This window comes from Nesoenas mayeri (assembly GCF_963082525.1).
Source record: "Nesoenas mayeri genome assembly, chromosome: 13".
Classification (NCBI taxonomy): Eukaryota; Metazoa; Chordata; class Aves; order Columbiformes; family Columbidae; genus Nesoenas; species Nesoenas mayeri.
Genome location: NC_137550.1, coordinates 3,140,654 through 3,160,661, shown reverse-complemented (window position 1 = coordinate 3,160,661; position 20,008 = coordinate 3,140,654). Strand labels below are relative to the sequence as shown.

Genomic DNA, 20,008 nt, shown 5'->3' with positions numbered 1-20,008 from the left:
CCCCGCGGCCCAGAGGGCGGAGCCGCCCCCGCGCTGCCCGCGCCCCGCCGGGCCGGGCCGGGCCGAGCCGGGCCGAGCCGAGCCGGGCGCGCCGCTGTGAGCGCCGGCAGTGCCGCCGCGCCGCGCCGGGCCGGGCCGGGCCATGGCCAGCTGGCCGCGGGACGGGCGGGTGACCGGCCTGCAGCGGCTGTGCTGCGCCGGGCTGGCGGGCGCGCTGAGCCTCAGCCTGACGGCGCCGCTGGAGCTGCTGACGGTGCTGGCGCAGGTGGGCACCTGGCACTGCCGGCGGGGGCTGCGCGGCGCCGGGCACAGCCTGTGCCGCGCCGAGGGCGTGCGGGCCCTCTGGAAGGGGAACCTGACCGCCTGCCTGCGCCTCTTCCCCTACAACGCGCTGCAGCTCGCCGCCTCCCGCCGGTAAGCGAGCGGGACGGGCCGCGGGGGGGGTGCGCTCTGCTCCTGCCGTGCGTGTCTGGTACAGCGCGGGAGGGTGGAAAGCGCAGAGCTCGGTCCGCAGGGACACTGCAATGTCTCTGTCTTAGCTGGACGGATAGCTGCTTGTGCGTCTCGTTGCTCAGAGACATGCACCCTGGATAATAACTTAGCCATTTCATGTATTTAGTTTATCAGGCGCATAGCAGCTCTTAGGGCCTGGTGGTATGCCAGCAACTACTTAGTAAGTCAGAGGTGTTCATCAAGTGGTGAAGGGTTGATGGTCTGTTGAAGCTGCTCAGCCAGATTCCTTTAGAAATGAAGTGCTGCCTACACGTGACTGCGACATCTGTTCCTTGCAGCCAGTCTGTTTTGTTTGTATGCTTTCAAGTATTTATATTATCTGAATCAGAATAACAGCAAACTGGTGATTCAAATCTTTTACCCTATCATGCAGCGGTTGTTGTGCAGATTTGAAAAGGGTTGAAGTTGATATGTGACATCGTTTTTTTTAAGATCCTGTTTTTGATAACACACAGATGTTAAGTTTAGGTAAACACTGGAAAGACTGCAGCAGGATCAACGCGGAGCTCTGCCGACCCGCTCTCCTTCCTAGGATTCCGTTTTGGTGCTGGTATCTCTTAGCCCTGGACAGGAGCGTCTGGCTGTTTGCACGCAGCAGCGTGTTCTGCCGCTGTGAGGGTTGGGTTTCTCTGATGAAGGTCAGCTGGGAGCACGGTGTGCACTTGACATTTCCGCCCAGCTGGGCGGTGGGTTATTCCAGTGCGTGGGCTGTGCTGGGTGGGGAGCAGTGTGGGCTCAGCCCGCACTGGCCAGTTCACCCCGCTGTGGGGCTGGCTGGGGTTTGTCATTCATCTGGCTGAGCAAGAGTCGTCCTCTCACTTCTGCCTGAGCCTTTTTGGTGGTGATAGATGGAGCGACCCTGGGATTGGGTGGCTTTGTTGCAACCTTCTGCTTGTAATGCTGGTCAAACAAGGGGAGGAGTAATGGGAGTGGGAAGGCAGAAGCCGTGGTTTAAATGTAATTTAAAGTTCGCAGAGGAGTCAAGTGTGTTGCACCAGTTTAAACCAGTTGATTTTGAGCAAAATAACTTCATTGTTCAGCTTGAAACAGCCTTTGCAAGGCTGTAGTTTGTCTCTAGTTTGCACAGGGTGTTCTCAAGTGGAAGTAAGCTATGATGAAATTAAACAAAAGCTGCATACACATATTTCTCAATTTGTTATTTGGGGAATTTTTAATGTATTTTCTAGTGGGAGAATGGTGTATATAAAAGCAAGAAACACAAAACGAGAGAAATGTGACCCAGTAACTTAAGTAAATAATAATGCCAATTGCAGGAGGCCCGGGCTGCTCCCAGCCGGCAGCCCAGAACAGTGAGTGGTGCGGGGGGAGCTGACTGTGGTTACCGTGCACAGAATCTGGCTTTCCTTGGCATTTTTAAATGTTACCTGGGTAGTGCCTGGAGACATGCCACCACCCTCCCCACGCCTTTGTACACACACAGGAAAATCAGGACGTGTTGCTTTAGAGACCATACAAGACACTCAGGAAAAACAGTTTGTGCCCTTTTGCTTCTGCCTGGCTGGTCTTTCTGCTCTGGGCTGTCTGCACGGCATGAAACAAGCGGATGCAGAGATCAGTCATGCGATAGAAAGTGCACGCTTGTGAAGAAACATCAGCTGAGCAAGCACTGACTTGTAAATCTTCGAAAATTAATTTGTTCTGGACATGGTAATACCCTGTAGTTTAAATGTAAATCTGGTATTTAGGCAGTTTAGTTGATGCTTCCAAAATATAATGATGAGTTTCTTTACCTCTGGCTAAGATTCTCCTCTCAATTCTTTTTACTTGTTTCTTGGTGCTTCCATGACACTTCTCCCCGATGTCGGAGTGTCCTGTGCACACAGGAAAGTCCTGCTGTGCATCACAAATGCTCAAGTTGTAGGTTAGCCTTTAAAACTCTGTGCTTCAGTTCAAAATTTCAGATTTAGACTTAACCTCCTGCGCATAATAGTGCCCAGATGTGAGTGTTCTCAAGAGCAGTATCCCTGTGGACCTTTCTGTCCCAACATAAGCAGCAGAGGAAGGCTCAGTTGTTCTCAGTGGTCCACAGTGATGTTATCTATGTATTTTCACATTATAACTTTGGGGGGGCTTGGGGTGAGACCGATGTCTCTAACTGATGACTGATGAGCACAGAATTTCTTGCAGACATGTTTTAAATCATGGTAATTTTCATCCTGTAAGTGGAATTGTAAATGAGGATTGGGTGGTCAAAAAAATTACTTCGAAGTCTCTTGCAAAGCGAACAAGTAAATAGTTTGAGCAATTAGTGTCTGTATCTTTGAAGATTTTTTAGTTGTTGAATTGGTGCTCTGGACCTCCAGCGCGGTACCACGGCTCGAGCTACGTGAGCTCAGTCTGTGCTGGGAACTGTGGTACCAGCAGAGCTGTGCAAGCTGCCTCTCAGAAAGGTCTTTCAGCTTCTGGAAGTGTCTTAGCTTGATAACACTAAAATCAGTGCAAATTACTTTTGCAGAGTTATATATTGTAGTCCCTGACTTAGTTGTTAATTACAACTTCTGCATTTCTGACAAACAATTACATCAAGAATGATCTGCCTTAATTTTTCATGTGTTTTGTTCGTGCTGTCATTAATAATGCCTCTTTTATGTATTTACTTTAGGCTTGTTGTCCTTTTCACGGATGAGCTGGGTCATATTTCCCACTGGAGAGCCATCATGGCAGGCAGCCTGGCTGGCATGGTCGCAACCGTCGTGACTCACCCCACTGACGTAATTAAAACACGGCTCATCGTGCAAAACCGACTGGAACCATCTTACAAAGGAATTCTTCATGCTTTTTACAAAATTTATCACCAAGAAGGATTCCTTGCACTCTACCGTGGTGTTTCACCAGCTATATTAGGTAAAATAATAATTGGGGAAAATCACCTCATTATGCATTGTCTGTTGCAGCTATGTAATGTGTGTGTTTGCTTACTTGATTTCAAAAGCTAATAGTAATCTTGTTCTGTAAAAGGTATGTAGATTTACAAGGCTCAACAATACTAATTACCTCTGTTGCAGCTTTATTGCTTCAAATTATGGCCAAGTACATAGCATTTTATGTATGGGTAAGTGTTCAACAAAATACTCTTTTCCTTCGTTTTTAGATGATCTAGTTGTGCTTGGATGCAAGATTTCCACCACTTTTATAAAAATATATATAAGTATGTACAGAGTTCCTAATTCCTACCTAGGTGTGAGAGTGTCCCCTACCTGTTCAGTAAAGCAGCATGAGCAGAAATGTGTGACTCATTTGAAAAGTGAAGATTAGTGATATTCTCTCTTCAACTGAAATTACCTTTTAATAATTTATTTACTCTCTATAGCTTTTTAAAATGCCGTTTAACTTTCAGTCCACCTTTCCACAATTGACATTATAAAAAAGCATAATAATAATAATAATGCATAATCCCACTATAAAACTGATGAGAGCGTGAGACAACCAAAAGAGGACAGAAATATCTGTCATCCACTTGACTGGAGAGGCAGCTCTGCACAACTGCTGGGGTTGGCTTGGGCTGGAGAAGGAGCTTGTCACAAAAGAGATCACCTGGGAAAGGAGCTGACTTGTCATAAGACTAAAGCAGTTAATAATTCTGGGAACATGCATATTTTAGCATGTAAATATATGTCCCTATTGGTACATCTACCTGCTACAACATGGGTGTTTGGTGGCAAACCAGTGGCTAAAGAGTAAAGACCTTCAAAATCTTGATCTTTCTTAGTGTACAGCGTGTTGACATAAACCTTCTGTCTGGTTTGCTTTCTAGGTGCGGTCCCGTTTTCTGCGGGCTCGTTCTTTGTTTACATCAATCTGGACAAAATCTGGCGAGAACCCATAGTTCATTTCACTCCTCTCCAGAACTTCATAAACGGCTGTGTCACAGCTGGTGTGGCACAGACGCTTTCTTTCCCCTTTGAGACTGTCAAGAGGAAGATGCAGGTACAGAACGTTCGTGTTACTAGTCCTTTGTTATAGATCCTTGTTATAGATCCAGCCCGGTGATCGTGAGTGTCATTTTGTTTCTATTACCAGACAGCTACAGAGGCTTTGGTTTAGGTTGGTTGGTTTTTATTTTGTTTGTCAGGTTTGTTTTGGCGTTTTTTTTAAGTCTGAAAATTATTATTGCAAGTGTGTTGTTACACTTTCAAGGTGAGTTCAAGCACTATTATTGAATATATATATAGTCTCAGAGTCTGTGTCTTTAGCTTTATTTCTTCTCCTTTTCATAGCAATTCCATCAAATTCTCACAGTTCAGAATGGGCAAACCTTCTGTCAAGTACAGGCATTCGGTTCACTTGGTGGCAGGTAGGGTGAATGAGATCCGTGTCATTTTCATAACCTGTGTGTCTGCCATTTATGCCTGGCATACTTAATGGCAACCACAAGAAGCTTGCATAGCAGGTGTTAAGTCTGAAGGGTGAGGACTGTTCTTGTTCTTATTCTCACTGCTCTGTTTAATAAGTGACTTCCCAGTTACTGGTGCTCCTGCTTTCCTGGAGCATCAGCAGCACGAGAGTTACTGTATAAAGTTACTTCATCAAATTACCTTATCATTTTATATCATCTTGCTGATCCTTGCTCCTCAAAGTTTAATAATAATGATTAAAATACAAACAAATAAAAAACCACATCACCCTACAGCTTCCATAGTTCTTTTTATGATGTTGACTTTTAATTAGAACTCCATCAGCGGAGTGAGAGTAAATAGCTGTCATTATCTGGTGGCTCTCTGGCTGCGGCAAATGAGTTTATTCTTTCAGCCTGGCTTGTAGGACTGCAGATTTAGGGAAAGCTTTTGTCATCTTACCAAAAAAGCAGTCACTTGATGTGGCCTCATTATATAGATCCCCTTCCCCTCCTCAACTGACAGTCTGGTTGGTAAGTCACAAGCCAGGAGGAGGTCAGTGGAACTGTGAATTCCCCTCTCGTGATCCCCAGGTTCCCTTTTTCAGATAGAGCTCAGATCCAGTGGCACAGAAGCCTTCATTGTCCTCTCTCCATCTCATAACAGGGGACTTCAGCAGGAGAAGCAATGTCTTTTATTAGGACAGCTTGTGTAGCTGATATGTCCAGAAGCCAAGCTTTAAGCTGAGGCCTTTCATCAGGTACCTCATAAAAGTCTTGGGTCAAAAAGAGATTCTGAGCATGAAAACTTGATTGTTTTTTCCAGCTGTATCAGTGGGTCTAAGAAATGCAGTTGCTCCCTACAAGTCTTTTTCTGTATGTCCTTACGCTCACAGCAACACTGTTGTACTAAAGAATAAAGACAAAAAGGCATTTACTTGCATTTCTTCTTTAATATTTTCTATTGACACATCAGTCACTGAAGGTTTGGTTTTCACAACCTCCAGCTGTAAGTGGTGTGATGCCGTGTTCTGTGCTCAGCTTTGTCTTGACAGGCAAGTAGAGAAGTGGGACAGGCCCGTCTTTCATTTCCTGCCACTAGGCTGTACTCTCTCACCAAAGGGATGCTTAAAACATCTGATTGGCACTTCTAGAATAAGAAGGGAACTGGATATATTTCCGGAATATATAGTAAATGGATATGCTAAAACCACTTCAGACAGAAAAAAGGCTCGACAACAGAGAGGTTTTTTTTCTCATAGATGCATTGCAACAACTGCATAGTGATTTTCCAGACTTAGAGAGACACCTCCTATTCAGTGGTTTATTCTGAAGGCAGGGGTAGGGCAAAGGTGTTTCAAAATAATTAGCTGCCTTGGTGTGAAAGCCCATAATTTGTTTGGTACTGGAAATTACATAAGTCACAGTGGCTTGTCCAGAAGAGAGACCTGTTGAAAAATGCACTCAAGCTGATACTAAGAGCTCACTGGAACTCGTGTAGAGTCATCCAAGTTTATTTTTCACAGTAAGCCGCAAGGTATAGCCCAGCCTTGTGGCGATAAGGTCTGCTTTGTGCTTACTTGCTGGTCTGTTGAGTTTGCAAGGTGATGATCAGAAGAGAGAAATGTCTAAGATGGCACCAGAAAAGGTGTCATGCCAAGGGACCTAGAAAGGGAAAGAATAAAGGGGAAAACAGACAAGACATTTTAACGTTCTGTAGAAAACAGGAGCAGATACTTCTGATGACAGTTTTTCTCAGACATCATATTCCGACCAGCCTTCATTGAGCGATTCATCTTCCTAGCTGATAAAAAGAAAAGCTGAGGTGTACCAAAGCCTCCAGCTGCCCCCAGACCTGGTGTGAGAGCTCTGCAGTGCAGGTAGGGAAATGCTAGCTTTGTTTGGAAGCTGTGAACGCCGGTGTTGACGTGACGAGGAACCCAGCACATTGCAGAGGGCGGTATCACATCCTCTCACTTCTCTTTTGCCCCACTGATCTGGCAGGTGGAGGTTGCATATTGCCAAAGATGACTTTTCCAGTGACCCTGTTTGTGATGGGGAACCAGGGAACTGTAAGGCAATCTCAGGAACTTCAAAAACTGAGAAACTAGGACACAAGGCTGCCTTCTCTGATTCTGGGCTGGAGTACAAGCCTGAGACCAGAACATCCAGTTCGGGTCTTCACCTGACATCTCGGCAGTCTTGGACAAGTTGGCTCCATCCATCTCCTCATCTAGACAATGCTCAAATTGTTTGCACAGGCTAGAAAATGAATTCTTTTATGGGAGGAAGGAGAAGGTGTTATATTTAATCTCAGTTGTAGTAATTTTGTTTCCTCCTTTCTCATTTTACATATCTGAATCCTACACTGCTGACGTCAGCAGCTTCTGTCACTGACATCTGTGGGAGCAGGAGCAGGAGCTGACTGTCAGTGAACAGTCCTACCTCTGTGTTTTTAGTGATGATTTATGATGTCAGATTTGCTCTGTAACCATGGCTTCTTCCCCCTCTGCTATTGGAATTATCTTTATCATGTTTGCTTTTTTTTTTACCAAGATTCTATGTTTGCTAAATACACTTGAATGTTTTTCTTCAAATAAATGTTAATTAATACGAGTGAGTCTTACTGGATGTGAGTCCTCTATGTTGTGCTTATCCTAATTTTATTCCTTTGTTCTCCTTTTTTTCACTTTGCTCCTGATTGGCATGTTAGAGAATTAAGAGGTACTGTATGCATGTTTCAGCATGGAAATACGGCTATTGTTGTGCATCTGTAGAAGGGGATTAGTGAAGGAGAAGGTTGTTCAAAAGGGTATTCTGTGTGAGATGCTTTCCTGACTCACTCTTATGCTGTATCAGTTTCTGAACAAAGACATACTCATCTTTATATCCTTCTGCCTGTTAGTCTTGGCTTTCCTTCCTTACCTCACAATATCATGTTCTTTGTTAAATCCAGTATCCAAGTGAGATTCAGGTACTGCACTTTTACTTTTGCAAACTTGCCTACAAGAACACTTTTAAATTTTTTTTTCTATTTTTTTTTACCTTAAGCAGGGAAATACCTGGTTATGAATGAGTCTGGGCCTAAGGGAAGCACTGGTAGTACGTTTCCACTTCCCCACATCATCTTTTTGCCTGTGACGACCTTCATCAGTGCATATTGGACTGAGCTCTGGCATTTCAGTTAGGGAAGACAAACTTGGAGCTGCTGTATGGCATACAGAAGATTATTATCATTAGAATGACACCAGTCCCAGGCTGTGTGTAGAACTGAGAACCCACAACCACGCAAATGGTCAGCGCAAACCTAATACCCAACTTTGGCGCTTCCCTGGGTGCACGTGGTGCTTGGAGGTGGGCTCAGACACCCCTGGGTGGCACTTCTCAGCCTGCATTCCAAACTGACCTCTGCCTTTGGTAGCTTTGTTAAGCAAAATGCACAAAGGTGACTCTGAAGTTTCACAGACACTCCCTCAGCTGCGCAGTTACTCCCCACCTGCCTACATGGACAAACTGCGCAGTTTGCAGACGCTCAGTCTTGTCTCCATATTTTTCTGGTATAACTTGTTCTAATTTCTGTAACCAAAACTTGTGTGAAACTCTCCTTCACCAGTAAGTGACACTTGGGGATGGCTTTACCATCAGACCCTTGTACTATGGAATAACCACACTTGTAGTATACTGCAGCATTCAGCACATTTTTGGTGTTGACTGCACAGAATCCTCAAGTTGTGAGGACATCTCTCTGGGGAGAGCATTATTCAGTAGTGATCTTTCTGTTTTAAAAATCCAGGCTTTGAATTCCCTCCACTGCCACAAACCAAGAGGCTGACTGTTCTTGGTGGACTCTTGTCACCCATCACCCAAGAAGTGGCCTCTTTTGGGTGACAAAAGTGAATCAGCTGGGCCTCAGCTGCCTATAAATCTGCGAAGTGTTTGGGGGCTTTGTGTTGTTTTGTGGTTTTGGGGTTTTTTTTGTTCTTTGGAACACAAGATGCTCTGCAAATGTAAAAGCTGTTGTAAATGATGTAAATGCTATGAGTTCTTAGTAAGCTGGAGAAAGCTAAGCAGTCATTCCCTTCATGAAGTAGCCTGTTTAAAGTAAATACAGTATTGTGTCCTGTTGGCACATTTCTAGTCTGAAGTCAGTTAAAGGAGATACTGAAGTCTTTTTTTAAAAGTGGTGCTGTTATTTAAGGATTTATTTTAAAATAGTCCCCTATGTTTCTCGCATGGTAAAAGTCAGTCTAGGAAGAGCCCAGTGGCTGGGTTATAAACAAAGCTTTGGTAAAGAAAATGATGAATGTTTGTTAGAAAAGCACCTCCTCACTGCTGAAATGAGGAGACAGGGCTCCCGTGTTCCTTAAACACGAGTGACCTGCAGAGAGGGCTGCGCGGTTGGACACGGCCCCTGGTGCCACGTGGCAGCCTCTGAGAGCTCTCAAGCTGCAATGTCCCTTCCCTTGGTGAGATCTGCGTTCTTGTCAGCTGGGAATATCAAAGTTATTTGAGTCGCGACCCAGTTTAAAAATAAGAAATGCTTTTTGGGTCGTGTGGTTCACATGACATCTCGAAAGCATACGTGCTCTCAGACTCGGGGCGGGGAGACCCTTGATAGTCAGCAGCATGGGAGCTTGAGCCTCGAAAATATTCAGAGATGGAGCCATTTGATCACACAGAGTGGCAAATTCCATAGCGTGGAAGCAAATAAGGAGCACTGCGACTACTTTAGTCTGATTCCTGGTGGAAGTAAGGCTTATATGGTTCCTAGCTGTCTACCTTTGTCCCCAGTGACTTTTGCTCTTGCTGTTCCATGTCAACTTGACAGAGGAGCGGAGGTTCCAGAGATATTAACTTAGTTCAAGTTTTGTGATAACAAGTGCACAGATAGAGACAAAACTTCAAAAATACTTCAGCTGAAGGGGAGGCTGCAGTGTGAGTTCTTACTTTCTTACTTCTTTTCCCTGTGATCTCACACTCCCCTTCTTGGTGCTGCGGTTCAGGCATCAGCCAGCACCCCATGCCCTGGGTGGCGCTTGGGCTTGGGACCAGCCTGGCTCCTCTGGTTATTAGCAAATAGGTAACAGACAGCAGATTCCAGTATTAGTAAAATCCCTTCCTTCCTCCTCTTTTCCCCTGTGTCTAAATGCTTTCAGCTACCAGCATTCTTTACCATTTTGTGGGTGTTGCTATAAATATATTTTATACCCCTTTCTCTGAGGCTGTTGCAGAATAATGCCCTACAGCTTTGGAAGTACATGGCCCAGTAAAGTGTTGAAACAATGCCTGAAAAAGAACTACCAGGTGTAACACAGGCTTTGCCTTCTAAAAATTTATGGGTGCTCTCTTTTTTATATCTGATTTATTTTGATTGATTTGGTGTAATTCCTTACCTCATCCACATAAGGCCAATGGAAATCTATCCTCTGTAAAACACACATCCCGTGAAATGTTTATTTTCTCCTTGGTTCCTCCATGCAGAGCTGTCGTGCAAGGGGTTTGCACTGCCTTGAGGAAAAAGACCTCTACATTCTTCATACCACAGGTGTTAAAAGCAAGGAAAGCTTAGGTTCAGTGGCAAAGGAAGGATTTTGCAATAAACCCTGAAGCCTCGGGGTAAAGCAGGCCTGGCAATAATGTGTTTAAAGCTGAGAGTCAGACTTGTGAGCAAGCAGTGAGCTGTTTTGCTCACTCGGTGCCATTGATCTCGGAAAGGTGAGATGGTTTGGCCTCAGTTCAGGTTACGGAGGAAAGGACAACATGTTCCTCGAGTGCAGGAGCTGGAGGTCACAGCTCGGGAGCCGATCACCTCCTGATAGCTTGTCATCATTTGCCTGCCTGCATGCCCGAGCATCTCGGGTGGACTTTAACCAGGGTAGGTCAGCATTACTGAACCACCGACACAGAAACGACAGTGACTGCCGGGTAAGGCTGTCCTCCAGGAGGAAGGACTGATTGGCCCAAGAGAATGCATGCTTTTTTCCCCAATGTTAATACTTATTTACATTTTAATTCTTAATTATTTGACTGACAGGAAATAATCTCTCAAGCATTCAACTTTCTCTTGAGTGAAATTTCTCTTGACTCTAGTGGCATTAGCTGAAGTTGCTTTAGTTGATGAGGACTGGGTTAAGGAGCAATTAAATAGACTGGACATCCATAAATCCATGGGTCCAGATGGGATGCATCCGCGGGTGCTGAGGGAGCTGGCTGAGGTCATTGCTGGACCGCTCTCCATCATCTTTGCCAAGTCTTGGGAAACGGGAGAGGTGCCCGAGGATTGGAGGAAAGCAAATGTCACTCCAATCTTCAAAAAGGGCAAGAAGGAGGACCCGGGTAACTATAGACCGGTCAGCCTCACCTCTGTCCCTGGGAAAGTAATGGAACAACTTATCCTTGGTGCTATCTCAAGGCATATCAAGGATAAGAAGGTTATTAGGGGCAGTCAGCATGGCTTTACCAAGGGTAAGTCATGCTTGACCAACCTCATAGCCTTTTATGATAATGTTACAAGGTGGATGGATGATGGCAGAGCCGTGGATGTGGTCTACCTTGACTTCAGTAAAGCCTTTGACACAGTCTCCCACAGCATCCTAGTTGCTAAGTTGCAGAGGTGTGGTCTAGACAATAGAGTAGTGAGGTGGGTTACAAACTGGCTTAAGGAGAGAAGCCAGAGAGTGGTAGTCAATGGTGCGGAGTCTAGTTGGAGACCAGTATCTAGTGGAGTACCTCAGGGGTCAGTACTGGGGCCAGTATTATTCAATATATTCATTAACGACTTAGACGAGGGAATGGAGTGTACTATCAGCAAGTTTGCTAATGACACTAAGCTGGGAGGAGTGGCTGACACGCCAGAAGGCTGTGCTGCCATCCAGCGAGACCTAGACAGGCTGGAGAGTTGGGCGGGGAATAACCTAAGGAAATTTAACAAGGAAAAGTGTAGAGTCCTGCATCTGGGCAGGAACAACCCCAGGTTCCAGTATCGGTTGGGAAATTACATATTAGAGAGCAGTGTAGGGGAAAGGGACCTGGGGATCCTGGTGGACAACAGGATGACCATGAGCCAGCACTGTGCCCTTGTGGCCAGGAAGGCCAATGGCATCCTGGGATGTATTAGAAGGGGGGTGGTTAGTAGATCAAGAGAGGTCCTCCTTCCCCTCTACTCTGCCCTGGTGAGACCACATCTGGAATATTGTGTCCAGTTCTGGGCCCCTCAGTTCAAGAAGGACAAGGAACTGCTAGAGAGGGTCCAGCGTAGGGCAACCAAGATGATTAAGGGAGTGGAGCACCTCCCTTATGAGGAAAGGCTGAGGGAGCTGGGTCTCTTTAGTTTGGAGAAGAGGAGACTGAGGGGTGACCTTATTAATGTTTATAAATATATAAAAGGTGAGTGCCATGAGGATGGAGCCAGGCTCTTCTCGTTGGCAAACAATGATAGGACAAGGGGTAATGGGATCAAGCTGGAACACAAGAGGTTCCACTTAAATTTGAGAAAACACTTCTTCTCAGTAAGGGTGACAGAGCACTGGAACAGGCTGCCCAGGGGGGTTGTGGAGTCTCCTTCTCTGGAGACATTCAAGACCCACCTGGACATGTTCCTGTGCAACCTCACTTAGGCGTTCCTGCTCCAGCAGGGGGATTGGACTAGATGATCTTTTGAGGTCCCTTCCAATCCCAAACATACTGTGATACTGTGAATGAAAACTGCAGTATTTATCCTTCAGTTTCCTTTGAACTACAGTTGCGCTTGCCAGCTGCATGTGTCCATATTAACCCAGACTGCAAAGACTTCTTATTTTAGCTTCTGGATTAAGAGCATGAACTCTTGAGCTGTGTTTTAAAGTGCCTTCCTGTGCTGCCTTTTTTTAAATTCATCAGAAGTGTAGGATACCCGAATCTGTTGAAATATTTAATAACAACCAATTTTGCTATATCTGCCATCAGGATAGCATGCCACCTATGGCACCCATTCACATTTAGTTGATCTTTCATAGTCTGTGCCAACAGTACTACAAATTCAAAAACCAAATAACTGGCAAATCTTTGTACCAACAAACTTATGAACAGGAAAAGGGGAGGAATTGTATAAATTGAAAGGGACATATTTCTAAATAGGTTCTGATACGTTTAAATTGAGACAGCTGCAACCCAAAATGTCCTAAAGCACAAGTGGGAATTTTTGATGTGCCAACTCTGGCACAGGCGGCCCAGCCGCTGTGAGTGCCGCTGCCCGGCCCGCTGGGCTCAGCGTGGTCCTCGTGTGGCTCCTGTGGGCTTTGGAAAGGTCCAAGTGATGGATCTATGGATGGGCACGGTTCCCTCAGCAGCCACCGTGAGCTACATCCATCCTTCAGTGCTCGGAGGAACTGAGGGGGAGGAGAGGGGCTGGGGAGGTCACTGAAGGGGGAATCTTTATAAGGGGCTGTGAGATTAGTTCCCAGAATGGGACTGTGTTGTTCTGGCAGTCACCTTGTGATGTAGACAAGGGTGTCTGAAGAGTCCCTAGGTAGTAATTAACTTGAGATTTGTCATGATGATTCACCCTTATTTAAATACTTTGTTTATATCAAAAACGTGAGTGCAGGTAGGTTTAGTTTTTGGGATTTCTTTATACGTCTCTCTCTCTTGGGTTTAGATTATTGAAACAGAGCACTAACTTTGGGGATGCATCAGTGACTTAGCAGACTTGGCTTCTGGATACTAAAAGACTGTGTGTGTGAGAGAGCAGATGGAGCCAATTCTGCATGTGCTGTGCTTTAATTTAGAGAACCCATTGTCCATCAGTGGTAATAAGATGATTAACTTAGCCCTGCTGCTGCTGTGAGTGACGCCTTGGCATGCTGCTGGTGCGCGGAGCTGTGCTGTGTCTCCAGCCTTCAGCACTGAGAGGCAGCCCTAACAGGGGAAGGAGTATTTAGAAACAAACAGGTTTTCATGCAGCAGCCCGTAGTGTCAAGAGCTGTCAAAATGAAGGGATTCAAGCTGCTTAGAGGTGGCATGGCGGATTGAGGTTTGAAAAGCTATTTCTCTCTTTCTCACTGTTGGATTTAGCTGTTGCTTTTTAAACCTTTACGCTCCTTAAGTAGCAGAGCCAAGCACACAGCTGAGCTTCCTTGTAGCAAAGGAGTGTAAATGAACATGTGCGTGACCCTTGGCTACCAGACTAGCTCCGTTACCTTGAACTACCTGCAAAGGCAGGGCTGGTAATACTGCGAAATCTCAGTAGTTAAATCCCGTGATGTCTGCTTCTGTGAGGCCTAAAACAGGACACTGTGGGAGCTGGGACCACAGCTGGGAATTATGGAAACAGCTGTAGCCCCATGGAGTTCTCAAGGCCAGTGTAGACACAAAGGGGATGAGCAATTCCAAGGTTGAAATACTTTCTCCCCCACAAATGTGATCCCTCTCTTACAAATCAAGTACATTGTTAAGCTCAGAGAGAAGCAAATGCTTCTGTTCTCCCCTCCTTAAAGTGTAAAAGACCATGGATTAAATCGTCAGCCCTACTCTTGTCTGAGGTAAAAGAGCCAGGACATGATAAAAGGGTTCCAGAAGATAACAGATCAGGATGTGGTGGAAGCCAACTGCCTTCTTCATCAGTGCAGACAGCTGCTTTCCCAAAATCACCTCTCAAAGCCCTGTCAAAATGAAACTCTATAGATTTGCCTGTTCCCTGCCATCGAAAGTATTTCACATGCATTTCAATGATGCACAAAAAAATGAGAAAAAAATCCAATGTGATTTTTTTTTTAGATAAAGAAGACTATACAGTTAGTGTGTGCCATGATTGGGGCTTTTTTTTTGTTAGCTTCTAAATTTTACCAGTAGATTTGCCAGTAATGCAAGGGCATGCAACAGCATTAAAACTGATTAGCATCTTTTGTATGCCTGGAGCATAAGTTTTGATCCGTTTCCATTTCCAGCATCTAAGTTGCCCAGTATTTAAAATGCTATAGCTGAGGCATCTGGGAAGTATCATCACCACTTGTTGGTTTATGAGAGGTCTTTATGAGCAGCCTTGAGAAGCTGTAGGTTAGTCTGGCCAGGAGGGAAAAAGTGCTACACCACATGGTGTTTCAGATCCGTGAGGGGATAACAATATCCGTATTCATCAAGCAGTTAATTGTACAAGTGCCATTTTTATCCAACTTTTGCCCTGTGTTGATCCACTTGCACACGCAGGTCATCTCCGGTGGTCCCGGGGGTCCCCACACACTCCTGACCGAGCAGCGTCACTTGCTGTGTGTTTGAGTGAAACCCTGGTTTGCCGATACAAACTGAACCCATGGCTGCATGTGCACAGATGGATAAGGATGGGATTACTCCAGGTCAGGTTATTCTGTCTGTGCTAACGCAGTAGGAGATTAATGAAGGAAGGATTCTGCTGTTAAAAATGACTGGCTACACTTTGTCTGTGTGAACAGACGCTGTCTGTGCTGTGGTTGGAAGTGTAGCTGCAGGCCAGCAGGATGCTCCCAAGCTAACTTCAGTCAGTCTGATTCAGCTGGCCACGTAGCAAAGATTTGGGAACACAAGCACTAGCTGCTCACCTGCAGCCCTTGGTGGGCTTGTACAGCCTGGGCCGAAGTCTCTGTTCTTCTGTGTCTGCTCTGCTGTTGCTCCTCAACCCGTAGTACTATTTGTCCTTCTCACTGCAGCGTGGACGCAGCCCCAGCAGCCAGAATCAGGTGTGCGTGCTCTTCTGTTTGGGCCAGAGTCACAGGAGGGCGGTGTGACCCCTGGGGCCAGCCCCACGCTCCCCTCTCGTAGCTGCTCCGCTTCCAGGGGTGTGAAATGCCTCTGCCCAGACCCGAGCGCTGCCACCTGTGGGACTGGTGCCTTGTGCTGCTCTGGTTCCAACAGTTTGCCTTCACAAGGGCGGGATCTGTTTCTAGTAGTGACATGGCACAAAAGGAAGTGCTGTGTGAAATTACTGCTCTCTCTCCTGTACCTATCAGAGAGTTAATTCCTTCCACTCTTAGTTTGTATTTCAAGGCAAAACAGCTGAACCTGTTGGGTTGACGGAAGAATCCAGATCAGTCTGTTGAAACCTGGCATTAAGCGTTCCTTATGTACCAGAATGGTGAAAATAATTATCTTTCATTACCTTGGTTTTCCTTTGCTTGTTCTAAATCCCCCTGAGTCTCTCTTGAACAGGCACAGAGTCCCTGGCTTCCCCACTACGGAGCCGTTGATGTGCATTTCACTAGCATGGCCGACTGTTTCCGACAAACGGTGAAGAACAAAGGTGTGCTGGGGCTCTGGAGTGGGCTCACACCCAGCCTGCTCAAGGTGAGGTTTTGCTTTCATCCCCATCAAAGACTGTCCTGAAGTAATCCAGACACACATTTGGACAGTTGGGATTATAAAGCTTCTGACATGCCTCCGTGCTTACTAGCAATTTATGGATCACAGAGTCCCCGACAGAACACGTAGAACCTCAGGCAGGTTATAAACCAGCTTTGGAGCTTGGTTTGGGCGTATTTGCCCAAATGTAAGCTTTGCTTCTAGATGTGACTACTTTCAATTTCATTTGAATGTCCTTAGAGAAAGGAGTGCTGCTAACATGAGCAGGGCATGGCTAGGGGCTTGCAAGTGATCCACTTACAGCAGCTAAGCATGTTCTGCTTCTCTGCTGAGCTCTCGTAATTCGACGTTGTACCGAGCTATAAAGAAAGTTGTGCTTGTATGAGCCACTTCCTCAGAAGCCAAAAGCAGTGCTTTCCACCAGCAATTTAATTCGTGTGTATTGGTCACTACAGCCCTTGCTGAGTTGAAAGCATGAAATAAAGCACAGTAGCTTAAACAGAAAGTAATTTAGTTTGCAGAAATATATTTTTATAGTGCTGCAGTGAGGATTACCTACATGGAGTACTACAGGTCAGCTAATGAGTGGTAATTGAGTGACAACATGATTGATTGTGATGGCTCGCCTGTGCCTGGCCCTACCTTGGCTGGTATAAAGCCACGTGGCACCAGAGCTGCGGATTCTGCATGGGGCAGAAGAAGAACATTTTTCAGTCTCTCTGCTGTATGTAGAATTAATCCTACATTTCCCACAAGGATTTGCTGAGGTTGCTTAGGATTTGCTGGGGTATTTAACAAGTTGTAGTAATCTATAGGCTAGCACAGACCTCGTTCCTCACAATATTTTTACAACTAATTACGTACCAATAACAAATTTCTACTTTCAGCATGCTGCAGGTGCCAGCCTAGTTTGACGTGGGACTCTAATTGTATATAAAAGAGCACAGCTCTAATAGCAGATCAGATCAGATTTGAAGTCCTAGAAGTTTCCTTCTTTAAAACATGTAAGCTAAGAATGCTACTAGTGGGCCTAATATTGCTTTTAATCTCATATTGCCTTTTTTTAAATTTATTTTATCAGATTGTCCCATACTTCGGTGTTATGTTTAGCACCTTTGAATTCTGCAAGCGGGTCTGTCTGTACAGAAACGGTTATATTGAATCTCCTTTAAATTACAAGCTAACTCCTGGCGTGGACCAGAGTTTACAGCCACAAGAACTGAGAGAATTAAAGCTCCTCCGAAGGGAAAGTTTTGAGCCAAGGAAATCAGCTCTTGAAAACTGACATCAGAGTGTCCATTGCAGATGTACACAATACCTTTCTTAAGGAACCTTGCAAGAAAGACACACCGAGCTACAGGTACCAGCATCTCAGCAGATTGCGTGGTTTTAGTACTGAGACACCAGTGCCAGGAATGAAAACACCGAAGTATCTCATTCGCTGAATGGATATGAACTATGGGAATAGCAACCATACACTGGAGAGGAGAGATGCGACTAGTTTGAACTATTGGAACTTGAAATTATGTTATTCTAGGTGCTTTTCAATACTGAATAGCCATTTTGAGATTAAACCACTTGCAGAAAGGTAAGACAACTGAGATGAGAGTATAAATTTTATTTTCAAAAATAATAAGAAAATTCTTTTTTTTAAGTAATCTGAGATACTGAGTTAGACAAAAAAAAAAGATAAACAGACTAGAAAACATACAACATGCAAGAATTTCAACTGAAATATCCTTTTTTTGTTTGTTTGTTTTAGCGATACTGTGTGGACATGGCATTCTGCAGATGCAGAGTTAGTCTCAGTTCAGTCACACTCCAGAATCTACTCTTCAGTTTTTGAGACTTACTTGAGAATAATAATTTTGTATGACTCTTTAGCGTAGAGGTGAAAATATGCTGCTGCAATTGTGCTTTTGCTAAGAGAGAATTGTGCAGAATGAACTGTGATACACTGGAACGACAATCCTGCAAACCCAAGCACATACTAGAAAATGTGCCCCCCTTTCTTCTGTGTTGTTACTGCATATGTGTGAATGATTTCAGGCTTTGAAAAATAGTTTTCCTGAAGTTCTCTAACTGAAGTATTTCCTGAAAAATGCAGTTCTTAAATGTGTTATATTCCAGAGTCACGAGCCTTGTCATGTTGTTTTGATATTCTCAAAGCTCTATTTTTATGTGAAACTACTTTTTAGCTCCCTTGCACAGACCCAGTCCTACCGTGCTGCTCAGAGCTTGCCAGCAGAATAGCACCTTGCACACAACCTGTGATTTTTCCACTTTAACTTCTGTGATCTAGGAGCCACAGACAGTTTCTATAGATGGGAACCTCTCTGCAAGACGACAAGGTTATTGCCAGTGCCAAAGCAACCGATACACCTCTGACCAGTCTAGAGAGTTTCTGGACAATAAAATATAATTTCGGTATTATCCCTGAGGACCTGTGGTGTTGCTCCAGTCCCTTTGTAGGAGTACAGCTGTGAAACAGCCCCATCCTTGTGCCTTGTGATAGAAAACCTTAAACCCCGTGTGCACACAGAGGCAGCTCTGCCCTCTGCGGTGTGTCCCACCAGCCTGGTGCTGCGGCAGTGCGTGAACCACGGCAGCTCCTCTGCGCGCCAGCTCTGCTCCTGCCCTCCTGCAGCAGCCTGGGCTCGGAACAGTGTTTGCCTGCTGGTTTGCACAGCTTTTTGTGTATGGTTTTTGTACCGTGGATGTCCCTGCTGGGTGGAAAGGAGTCAATATCAGAAACTGCTTGGTGAGGCCAGGTCGCGGCGGGATGAGGCGATGGCAGATAGGCACAGCAGCAGTTTGACTGAGAGATTTACAGAACGAGCAAGGTGTACTCTGCAGCTGAGGTCTTGCAGTATGTCTCTTAATGGGCGCCGTTCTGCTCAGTGGTACTTCATACTGGTTTTCTTCTCAGAGAAGAAACAAGCAGTGATAGCAGAAAAATTAAGATGGTAGAGAGCAGATCTGGTGTCTCATGCATCACACTGAGGCTGCAAGTGCTTATGGCTCTGTAATCAACCTGTAGCGAAAATGTTTCTCCATGCCTCAGTTTCCCCATCTGCACAGTGCAGGTAATAATACTGAGACTTATTTGAGATGTATGAATAAGGTGATGTGACTTGTGAGTGCGTTAGGGAGGAATGGATTGTAAAGAGTGCCCTTACCTTGTCCAAGCGTACCTGTATGTTTTTTACTAATGCTGTATTTCTAAATAGATTTTAAGATTGAGTGATGGGTGCATATGAATGTCTGATCAGCTCTTCAAACCTGGTAAGAGCCGAGTGAGTCAAAAAGGTACCTCTGACTTGTTTCTGATATGCTAATAACACCTTTGTGTTCTAATGTACTCCTACGACCTATAAATCACTTACCTTTTGTCAGCCAAGCCTCTACTTTGTGTAATCACATTCATGTGTTGAGAAATCCCCTGAAAGGTAAGAGAGCACTGAAACAAAGTGCCTCAGCAGTGGGTCACTGCTGTGTAGAATGGTGTAAGATCATGAAGAACCCATTAAGAGCAAGGCTGAATCGCAGAGACAGCTCTTATGTGGCTGAACTGTCATTCAGGTGACATTTGGTTGCAATCACGCGATAAAGGTGGTAGGTGGTACATGGTGGGGTCTGTCTGAGCATCTCCTTGCTGATGTACGGAATCCATATGATACCATGAGCTCTGTGACCCCCAGAGCATCGCATACGGGGTGTGGGGATGGTAATGGGCGGGTCTCGAGTGGGGTTCAGTGACACTGGGCACCCAGACTTGGTCCTGTACGTGGAGTCTGAGGCTGCCCCCTGTCTGCCCGGCCGCCTTCACGGTGG

The 20,008-nt window shown here is 45.3% G+C and overlaps 1 protein-coding gene across 9 annotated transcripts; it reads left to right on the top strand.

The window, feature by feature from the left end:
* Positions 1-43: 43 nt before the first annotated feature.
* SLC25A43 (solute carrier family 25 member 43) lies at positions 44-19,886 on the top strand. Of its 9 annotated transcripts, none has more exons than XR_013922742.1 (7): positions 44-414; positions 3,137-3,378; positions 3,626-3,682; positions 4,289-4,461; positions 16,025-16,159; positions 17,256-17,762; positions 17,937-19,886. XR_013922742.1 is itself a non-coding variant. In XM_080352508.1 (7 exons), exons 1-6 carry the CDS (start codon positions 143-145, stop codon positions 19,409-19,411), a joined length of 828 nt encoding a protein of 275 aa, XP_080208634.1. In that variant the 5' UTR covers positions 44-142; the 3' UTR covers positions 19,412-19,459; positions 19,571-19,886. The 9 variants fall into 9 exon arrangements, 5 of the variants coding, with proteins under 5 accessions (XP_080208634.1, XP_080208632.1, XP_080208630.1 ...); XR_013922743.1 differs by having other exon boundaries at positions 17,256-19,260; positions 19,405-19,886; XR_013922744.1 differs by lacking the exon at positions 17,937-19,886 and adding an exon at positions 4,752-4,828 and having other exon boundaries at positions 17,355-17,459.
* Positions 19,887-20,008: the final 122 nt, after the last annotated feature.